At 40.8% G+C, this 11,156-nt stretch overlaps 1 protein-coding gene across 3 annotated transcripts in view; it reads left to right on the top strand.

Annotated features, from left to right (window-relative positions):
* Nucleotides 1-11,156, top strand: part of ACSF3 (acyl-CoA synthetase family member 3) — a 239,209-nt gene that overhangs the window by 98,376 nt on the left and 129,677 nt on the right. For all 3 annotated transcript variants that reach the window (XM_069085545.1, XM_069085544.1, XM_069085546.1), the window contains one exon: nt 658-770. In XM_069085545.1, the coding sequence (XP_068941646.1) occupies nt 658-770 (113 nt within the window). The remainder of the gene's footprint in view (nt 1-657; nt 771-11,156) is intronic.

The following is an 11,156-nucleotide window of genomic DNA, read 5'->3' as shown; positions in this document are numbered from 1 at the left end:
GGAAAGAGCAGATCAGTGCAACTTAATAGGCAATGGTTCTTGACACTATGTCAGATTTCTCTTGCTTTGAAAAATGAAACCTATAGATTAATGAGTGTTTTGAACTCTGGTTTGTTCCTATTGTGTTTTATACACAATGTATTGATGTAATATAAAACCAAGATAATCCTTTGCAGTTCTTAACATTGTTCAGCTTTGCCTTTCCTGTCAATTCATGGTGGCCCAGAAATGATGAACTATGTAGCAATCATTTCTCTTCTTTCTTGTATACACACGGGCCCCCATGAATGCTTGAGATCAGAACTGTAGAATTGTGTCTCTGATGTGAGTAGATGGTGAAAAGCATCTCTTTCATAGCTTTCAAAGAATCTAACTGGCACACTGTCCAAGAAGTGCTTTGGATCATGCTGTAATAATAACTGATAATAAAATATATTAATAATAATAATAACTTCACTGATGTGGGCAGATGGGGTGTTAAAGCCACTTAGAATCCCAGGGATATGAAGTTTCCCATAGATAAGGAGGTAGGTAAGTTTCCCCTTATGAGTGCAGTTCCTGAAGGTTTTTTGGGGGACAAGGTTTTCCATTCATCTGGTTTCTTCCACATAACATGAATTTTCTTTGTTTTCCTCTTTTTTCTCTTTTTCCCTTCAGGTGCCGTGGGTACTCCATTACCTGGAGTAGAGGTGCGCATCGTCTCTGAGAACTCCAGGAACGAGAGCCAATTGTACTTCATTCATGCCCAAGGAGACCAGAATGGAACTAAGGTATTGTAGAGCATATTGGACTGCCTGTTACTAAAGTGCTCATTCCAGGATTATTGTTAACCTGAAGTGATAGGGTGCAGGGCCTGGAGTCAGGAAGACCTGTGTTCAAATTTGACCTCAACCTCTTATTAGCTGTTTGACCTTGGATGAGTCACTTAATCTCTGTTTGCCTTAGTTTCCTTTACTGTAAAATAAGGATCACAATACCACCTACCTCCCAAGATTGTTGTGAAATTAAATGAGAAAATATTTGTAAAGCTCATAGCACAATGCCTTGAGCATGTATAACATGCTCATAATAATTTTATATGCTAGCTGTCGTATAGTAATGCTGACTTCCTTGTCTTCCTTCAAGGCCCCCCAGAAATTCCATCTTCTACTTTGTCAACACCTCAAATTCTAGCCTCTTCCCTCTTCTAATTACTTCCCATTTATCCTGTATATAGCTTGCTTCGTATGCATTTGTTTGCTTGTTGTCTTACCCAGTAGATTGTGAGCTCTGTGAGGACAGGGAGTGGCTTTGCCTCTTTTTGCATCCCCAGAACTTAGCAGAGTGCCTAGAGTTTAATAAATGTTTATTGACTGACTGTTGTTCCTCCTTTGTTCGGGAAAAGGACCGATGACATCACAGGGTAAAGTCTTGACTTGTGTGTGAATGGGATTTCAGTGAGGCAGAATTACACAGTCATCAGCCTCACTCCCTCTTCCTGAGTCATCAAAGTCTAGTGGCAGGACAAAAGTCAGGGTGAATGTGGCTGGTGGTGGCCTGGGATGCAGTGGATGACCTTGGCATGACTGACTAACTATGCTGGCAATTCAGAGGAGAGAAGGGGACTCTTATAAGAGATATTTCAAAGGAAGAATCAAGAGGATTTGTCAATAGATTGGAAATGAGGGATGAAAGAGAGTAAAGAGTTGAGTCCGACACATAGGTTGCAAACTGGGGTGACTGGGAGAATGGTGGTGCCCTCGCCAATAATAGGGAAATTACAAAGAGGAAATGTGGGGGTGAGGGAGAGGAGATGGAAGATAATTCAGTTTTGAACATGTTGAGTTTAAAATGTCTATAGGATATTCATTTTGAGATGTGTAATAAGCCTTTAGAGTTGTGAGACAGCGTCATAAGGTGGTACTATATAGAGACAAAGGTACTATCCATCCATCCATCCATCCATCCATTTTCTATCCATCTGTCTCTCTGGAAGAGAGTGTGACCAGAGGAACTGAGGAATGCTCCTTGGAGGAGGTGTGACTTAGTTGAGCAGAATCCTATAGGATAAGGTGGATTTTCATGAGCAAAGAGGAAGGGGAATTGAATTGCATTTTTGTCATTCTGTGGGAAAAAATTTTCAGAAAAATATTAACATCTAAGTCCTCCTTTACCCAAAAAAGGACCAGGAAAGTCCTCTTCTGGATGAAAGTTCTTTAATCCTTGCCTGCTCTTTCCTATATAGAATGTTTAGGGTTACACCTGAATGCCTGAGTAAGCTACAAATGCATAAAAAAGCATTTTTTTTTTTACTCTTCCTATGTGCAGCACACTGGAGATACCAAAATGGTCCTTACTCTTAAGCTGCTCACAGTCTAATAGAGGAAGACTATGTAGATAAGAAGATTGATATCTCGATGATAGCTCCATAGATAGATAGATAGATAAATATCTTGATTGATCAATCAATCTAAATGAGTTTCACTGCATGGCTATGTAGAAGGCCCAGCAGTAAGATAGATGACAAGGTCTAGTGGTCCTCAAGGTATAGCTGCATAACAGGTACTAAGTAAGCCAGAGTGGTCGAGAGGGTGTCCAGCAGGGCTCATGGTAACGGCCACTGGTCCAATGTTGCTGGAATATGGAAGAGAGAGAAAAGTGATGCATTAGCCCATCTTTAGTGTCATTGTCTTAGTCATTGGCATAATAGACTACTTTCCTATTTTTTTTTAAACTGTACACAAATCTAGAGGTGAATTGGCAAATAGAGAAGGGGAAAGAGATACATGAAACAATAATTTTTCAAGGACATATAGATATATACATATGTAAATTTTTTTTTTTTTGCTTTTTGGAGGGAAGGCAGGGCAATTGGGGTTAAGTGACTTGCCCAAGGTCACACAGCTAGTATTTTTGTGTTGTGTCTGAGATCAGATTTGAACTTATGTCCTCCTCACTCCAGGGACAGTGTTCTATTCACCGCACTACCTGTCACCCTATAAATTAAATTTAAATATAAATATTTATAAGTATACTTTGAATTTATTTTGTTGTTTAAAGTTATGTTGTTTTTCATTGTTGTCTGACTCTTTGTGACCCCATTTGGGATTTCCTTTTTTTTTTAGGGTTGTGTGTGTGTGTGTGTTTATTTTTAGTTTTCAACATTCATTTCCACAAGATTTTGAGGTCCAAATTTTCTCCCCATCTTTCCCCTATCCCCAGATAATGAGCCTACTGAATACTCCTTCCCCAAATCTGCTGTCTCCTATATCTTTCCCCATTCCCCCTCTAACTTTCTAGTAGGGTAAGATGGATTTCTATACCCCAGTGCCTGTATGTCTTATTTCATTTGGAATTTTCTTGGCAAAGTTACTGGAGTGGTTTGCCATTTCCTTCTCCAGCTCATTTTACAGATGAGGAAACTGAGGCAAACATGGTTAAGTTACTTGCCCAGGGTCACACAGCTAGTAAGTGTCTGAGGCTGGATTTGAACTCCAGGCCTACCATTCTATCTGCTGCACCAATTGTTTAAAGTTAAATATATTTATTTTTAAAATAAAGAGTTCACCTTAGGTCAGCAATAGTAACAAGCTTGAAACTTATCTGGGGAGACTGCCAGAAGTTAGGGTTACATTTACAAGTAGGAGAGATGCTGAGTAGGAATCAGAAACCCAAGACATTAAGCTGCTAACAGCTACCTGCCTACTCCATGTCTTACTGCATAGCCCTTTGAACCCTTGTTCAGACAAGTACGTAGTCTTTTTAAATAAGTCTTTGAGATGAGAAACAAAGGTTCAGTAATGGCACACGTAGATTAATCTTTAAATATATGTGTGTGCATATACCCATACACACATACATACATGTATACATATACACATACATGTGTGTTTATGGGTATGTGTGTATACACACACACACAAGCTCAGAAGTTTAAGGCCACTGATCTGGAGAACTCAAGTACTTATGGTCTGGTACCACCTTTATTTTTAATATAGTTATTTATTGTAGACATGATTTTAAACAACAGCAAACCAAAAGAAACCAAACCCATACATTTACAATTATTTACACTTAGAAAAGTGAATTTCTCCATAGTATGGTTGTAAAGCCTCTGTATCTCCTTCCTGTTTTCTGTTGGTTCAATGAGTATTTGGGTATAAATTTTTATTTTCATACAGTCATGGTGTGTATACTGTTCTGATCTGTTACCTCTGCTTCATTTTACTTCATATAAATCTTTCCACATTTCTTTATTGTCCTTCTATTCATCATTTTAATTGCATTATATCGTTTCATTACATTAATTTACCATAGTTTATTCAGCCATTTAGCAACTGTTGTACATTTAAGTTAAGTTGTTACCAATTCTTTGCAACTACTAATAAAGCTGATATGTATATATGGATGAGTGTGTGTATAGATGCATTCAAATATAGCAGATATTTCTCTTTTTCTTTTTGAAAACTCTCAGGGTATCATAGTATATTTTGAATAATTTAGTTATTGGGTCAGAAGATCTGACTATCATTGTGATTCTTGTGGCATACTGCCAGACTGTTCTGCACAAAAAATTCTGCCAATCTGCAAAACCCTAGCAATCAATCAGCAAGAATTTATTAAGTATACTATGTACCAAGCCTTGCATTATGCACTGGGGAAACAGAGATAAAAATGAAACCATTCTTCCCCTCAAAGAGCTTACCTTCTGTCAAGAATATGAGTTCTTCACAGTAATGTGTCCTTTCTCATTGGTGTAGTTCATGATCTACCACATAACATCCATGCCTCTGGAGAGAGAGTGAGGCTAGTGACTTTGCCCAGCCCTGCCTCCATTAAATCCAGTTCACTTGCAAGTCAAGACATCCCCCTCCTGATGTCATTGGTCCTCTCTGAGGAGGGACAACCACAACCACACCAACCAGACTGTGTATTCTGTTATCTTGTTTGGGAGGAAATAACTGTTGATTAGAACAGAAGAGTTAGTTTTCTTGCAGGAGCCATGGCAGCAGGAGGGAGTGAAATGTGGCCTAGGCTTGTACCTTTCAGGAGGTTGAGGGGGCTGCTGTAGATTTTTGAGGACTAGTTAAATTTTGGCACTACTTGCAAGGCTGCCTGAGAGCATTATTTACATTTCAATACTTCGGGAAAAGATATTATTTGCCAGAGAAAATATAAAAGCAAAAGAAATCTAGCTGTGGTACAGCTTTGTTTTGAAAAACTTTATCAGTTATCATTGTATAAGGGACATCTGCTCCTTGGTGATTAACATATTAGATGAATGTCATTTTTTCTCTCTGATAAGAATTTTGTGTTTTTCTTATTGCTTCCGCTAATAAGTCCTGATCTTGCATTTTTTTCTAATCTCTGTTTGTGCTCACTATTTTGTCATTGTTAAAATTGTTTGCCCTTATTTCAAACTAACCCTTCATTTGTTGGTAGCTTGAATGTTTTCTGTCCTTGGAATTGGAGTGATTTTGTTTATCCTTGAGGACACTTAGACATCAGTCATTTAAGAATCTATGATTTTGTCACTCTGGGCACTTTCTCTGCTGATATACCATCCTTATCAATGAGCGTTTATTAAACATCTACTGTGTGTTAGACAATGTGCTAAGCACTGGGGACACAAAGAGGCAGAAACTCAGTCCATATCCTCACAGAGCTCACAGGGAGAGAGCATGCAAACTATACACAGTGTGGATGGAAGGTAACCACAGAGGGAGGCGCCTAGCTGTCATCAGAACCCTTCTTCACCAGAGTAGACAGTCTTCGTGGGCTGACAAGGCCAAAAGCTTCAGCCTCTGACCTTAGCTGAGCTGCTCCTCAAAGGAGAGCCATACAGTCCTTTGCCGGGCCTTTCCAGCTTGGGAGACCCCCCTAGAATTGATATGATGCTGGTATAGTCTTTGGGAACCCAAAGTCACCTCCACAGTAGGACCCCAGTGGGGGAAATGGGAAGTCAAACTGATCTTTTCATTCTGTCTAGAGATCCATCCACAGTCAGGAGCAAAGAGTCATTTTTGCCAAATTGCTAGGAGCTGAACTATAGAAAATGCATAAAAGTCAAAAGGCTGCTCATGCTTTTAGAAATGCAGTAGAACTGAGCCATATATTTAGAGCTGGAAGGAGCCATATAGATGATCTAATCCAACCTCCTTGTGGTGACTTGCTTGTCTCTGAAGGTCCATTTGTGAGAAATGCTTGGGACAGACAGATTGGGCTTTGAATTATATGTGTTCTTCCTCAGATTTGTAGCCCCCTGAATGGATACAACCACAGATGCCTGATTCCCATTGTGATTCATTACACCATGGCTCTTGACCCCTATTGGCCCATTCCTCAATTTTCCAAACTGATTGATTGTATTTGTGCTAACAAGCTTGTAAAAATCCCACACTGATATTCACTGACCCTTTTACTGCCTGGGTCACCTCACCCCAGGGCCACTAGTTCTGAACTTCTCCTTGCTGGTGGAAACTGTAAGCACATCCTTGCTATTGCCTGTCCCAGAGGCCAGGAAACCTCAGGACTTGCGGTGTCCGTGGGGCAGAGGTAGCACACATTTCTGCCTGTCTCCTTTGCCTGATAAACAGTCTGATGTGATTCATTAGTAGCGAGTGTGGCAGAGTACGCCTGGGTTCATCTCTGCTGCTGGGGTGGCATATTGGTCGTGCTCATAAACCACTCACCACACAAATGAAGGAACTGAGATCTATTCACACAAAGCTGTTTGCTCAAGGTCATTCAAAGATGAAGTAGCAGGAACTATGATTCAAACCCCCAAGGGTTGATGTAGTACAATGAAAAGAATGTTGTTGTTCTATAGTTTTTTGGTTGTGTCTGACTCTTGGTGACCCCATTTGGAATTTTCTTGGCAAAGATACCAGAGTGGTTTGCCATTTCCTTCTCCAGCTCAGTTTACAGATGAGGAGATTGAGGGAAACAGGCTTAAGTGACTTGCCCAGGGTCACACAGCTAGTAAGTGTCTGAGGCTAGATTTGAGTTCTGGAAGGTATCTTCTCAACTCCAGACCCAGCACTCTATAATGTGCACCCAACTTCGAATGGAAAGAATGCTGGCTCTATTTTCAAAGACCCAAATTCAGACCTTGACTGTGATGTTTACGAAGTGTGTGGCCTTGGACAAGTCACTATACTGTCCCTGCCCTCAGTTTCCTCCTCTGTAGAATTTGGGGGTTGGACTAGAGGACCTCTGGGGCCCTGACCAGCTTCCCAGATTCTACGTCCTCTGCAATCCAGCACACCTTGCTTTGTGCTGCCCTGCCTTGTGCACTCTGAGGAGAGGAGAGACCATGGGAGAGAGACCAGAAGGAAGGTTTAGCCAGTAAGTTTTTCCGCTCAGATTTAACTTTGATCTGACCCGACAAAAGGCAGAGTGTTCCATAGTGCTGAGTTTTGATGATACTGTTTAGTCAGGAACATCACTAACAGAGATAGAAATGGTGAGTGATTTATTTAAGTGTCTAGTTCATTAAATAAATAAGATGTTAATAGCACAAACAATATAACTTCATATTCTGTATTTGTCCCGGCCGCCAGGTGCTAGTCACCTGATGAGCTCAGGGGCTCTCATGGTGCACCTGTTCTCCTGGAAATGACTATAATATTGCCAGAAAAAGAGCGGGAGGGGTAGGGGTGGTGTTTGAGAATGGGGGAAGGGAGTGTGTTTTCTAGCTTTAAATTAAAAATAAAATTTAACTACTTCACACCTGCAGTGGCAAGCTAAAGCTTCCACCTGATTATTTTTCTGCAGTCTTCTTCCTGTTTGCCTGTGTTTCTTTAATCATTTATATCTACAGAGAGTTCTTCCCTGAAACATGCTTAAAATAGGAAAAAACCTGGCAGCCCCAATCCCCTTATCGTCTTCACAATCAAAGCGAAATAAGCCCACACTTATTTCCACATGATGAAATAGCTCAGATGAAAAGAGGAATCCATTTGGCTGGTAAAGATGGTGTTGGGTATATTGATTGGTACTCATGGGCTCTTCTATCCCTTCTTATTTGTAAAAATAGGAGGAAATAAAGAAATGGAAATTTATTGTCATGTTCCTGGCCCAGCCACCTGCCTTGCAGACAGAATTCTTGGGCATTGAAATATTAAAACAGGGGCAGCTAGATAGCACAGTGAATAGAGCACCGGCCCTGGAATCAGGAGGACCCGAGTTCATATCTGGCCTCAGACACTTGACACACTTACTAGCCATGTGACTTTGGGCAAATCACTTAACCCCAATTGCCCTCCAAAAAGAAAAATTAAAACACTATGGATATTGAACCAGTGACAGCTGCTGCTAGAAAGCCCACATGTTGGGTCAGGAGAGTTATGGGATGGCCCCAAAGACTGCTTTGGTGATAGTCACCCTGGCATCTTACCCAAAAGCCAAGAACTGCACTTAATTAATATGAAATAAAATAAAGGATGTCTATTTTCTTCTCTAGGGTAGCAGCAGAGTTAAGGAATGTAACTCATAGAATATAGTCTGGCTCTTGGACCAAGTGCCTGAGTTACACATTCATAGGCTTGGCAGAATCAGAGTGTACTCACTCTTTAATTTGAAGTCTGCCTCCAGGTCTTTCTTCTATAACTGGTGTATAAAACCTCTGTTAGGTAAGGGCTTTGGTGCTGCCTGATGTTTTAGAATGCACAGGTTGTATTTGAAGGCATGGGAGCTAATAGGTGTTTTTATCATATTGGTTTCACTTAAAGATCAAAATACCTAGGCCCCTAAGCTGGTACATTTGATTCTGGGATCAAATGGGCCACAGCGGCATTTCCCAAAGTCATCTGGCAACAGAAGACTTGGATCTGACATGTTGATGGAACCTATCAGTGCTGCTGCCAGGGGCCAAAGGAGTATGGACTCCCTTAGAGTTAAAGGAGATATTTTGGACCAAAATGGAAGAAATTACATCTATTTTCATGGCAAAAAAAAAAAGCCACATAGCAAAGGTCTTTGGGATACATGCGTCCACATGTGATATTTCAGAAGAAAAAAAAAGTTATCACTAGCATAGAAGTTTTTTAATCCAATCATAAGGAATACCAGGGTTCATTGGAAGACGTTTGAGCCCAGCTTTGTAGAGTAGAGCACAGGATGATGTTCATGGTGCATTAATGTCATCTGGAATTTAGAACACCATTTTCAAAACAGGACTTTTCATTTTCTTTCTAGTCTGTTTCGGGGCTTTGTCCTCTCTGAAAAATGGCAGCACTTTGACCGGTTAGTCTCTGTCGATGTTTGCCAAAGTCTTCGCCATATTCAAGGGAAGGAGCTGCTAAAATATTTGTGCCATGATCACCCTGGCCTTTTGAGAAGGGAAAACAGAACTGGTAATAGCAAATAAATTCCATCTCACCATCCATTTGGGCATTTCCACATGCTTCAAAAACGGGTATTATTTTTCAGAGATAAAATAACAGCTTGTGAGTGTGTTATATATTCATGCTCCAGGCTTTTTCATATTTCCCATGTTTCCCAGAAACTCTCCTCGCTCTCTTGCCATCACCATCATATTATTATTAAGTATACAGTAAAACCTCGCTAGACCAGACAAGCTGGGGAAAGGAACTAGACCTGAAGTAATTAAAAAACCAGAATTCTAGAATATCTGGGGGTGCGGGGAAGGGGGGAGTAGAACTAGTTTTATTACTTTCAAAGATGTCTAATAACTGAGGCTAGGTCAACTAAGTGTTGTCTAGGGGTGGTCCTAAGAAGACCTCCTTTAATAAATAGATTGGTATCATTTGTAATAGCAATAATGATAGCATTTCTATGTTTTAAGGTTTGCAAAGAGTTTTAAATATATTACCTCATGATAATATCCTCATGGCAGGCCTGGTGGGTGCCGTTGTTTTTCCCATTTTATAGATGATGAAACAAAGGCAGACAAAAATTAAAGTCACTTTTTTCAGAGTCACACAAGTAGTATGTGCCCAATACAGGATGTGAACTTAGATCTTCCTGACTCCAAGTTCATTGCTTTATCCACTGCACCTCCTTGCTGCCCTTTTAATTTATAATTAGCATACCAACAACTGTTATTATGTAAAATAAGAGATTCTTAAAGACTGAAGAATGTCTCCATACTTTGGGGTCCTGTGATTATTGCAGGGTCAATACTCCTTCCTCCCAAACTCTGTATGGCTTCATAGATGGTTAACTTCAAGACTTGTTATGGATGAAATATGCATTACTCTGTAGCCAACCATAAGATGCACTTCTCTGAAATTAATTAAGCTGGTCCTTGGACACAGCAGGCAAATCAGCAAGCATTCCTTAAGTATCCCCAATGTGCCAAACACTGTGCTAAATGTAAAGATACCAATAAAGGTGAAAAAGACTGTCCCTGCCCTCCAGGAGCTCACAATCTAATGGGTAAGACCACATGCAAATAGCTATGTACAAATAAGATGCAGAGGACTAATGGGAGCTACCTCAGAGGGAAGGCATTATAATTAAGGAGGAACGGCTTCTTCAGAAGGTGGAATTTTGGCTGAATCTTGAAGGAAACCAGGGAGCCTAGGAGGCAGAGATGAGGAAGGGCATTCTAGGCATGGGGGTGAGCCAGTGAAAGTGCCCAAAGCCTAGAGATGGAGTGTCCGATATAAGGAATAGTAATGAGGCCCATGTCATTAGAATTGTTGAGTATTTTAGAAGTGTAAGGTGTAAGATGACTAGAAAGGTAGGAAGGAGTCTGGTTGCTCAGGATTTTCCAAGTCAAACAGAGGCACCCATCACCAGATCTATCCTTGAAACTTTTCTGCCTTTATAGAACCTGTTGAAAGGATCTGTTTTGCTGGTATAGACCTAGAGAACCCAGTGAGATGACTCTGGAGGAGAAAGTGAGGCTGGTGGCCTTGCACAGTCCTCCCTCACTTAAATCAAAGTAAACTGCAAGTCATGTCACCATTTCCCTGATGCCATGGTTATCTTCAAGAAGGAAGGACAAGCACAACCTGTGAGTAGACCGAGTTGCCTACATGGGGACCCAGCTAGCTGGGTAACTCAGCTTGTCCTCTCCCTCTCCTCTCCAAAGGATGGCCAGCAGCTGCCCACTTAATCTGGGGTTTACTGGCTAGATTCTTTCCTTCCTTCCTTCCTTCCTTCCTTCCTTCCTTCCTTCCTTCCTTCCTTCCTTCCTTCCTTCCTTC

Source organism: Petaurus breviceps, unplaced genomic scaffold (assembly GCF_028583685.1).
Source record: "Petaurus breviceps papuanus isolate PSGF00001 unplaced genomic scaffold, PetGlider_PUasm1.0 176, whole genome shotgun sequence".
NCBI classification, from domain to species: Eukaryota; Metazoa; Chordata; class Mammalia; order Diprotodontia; family Petauridae; genus Petaurus; species Petaurus breviceps.
This window is presented reverse-complemented; position numbering and strand designations above follow the sequence as displayed.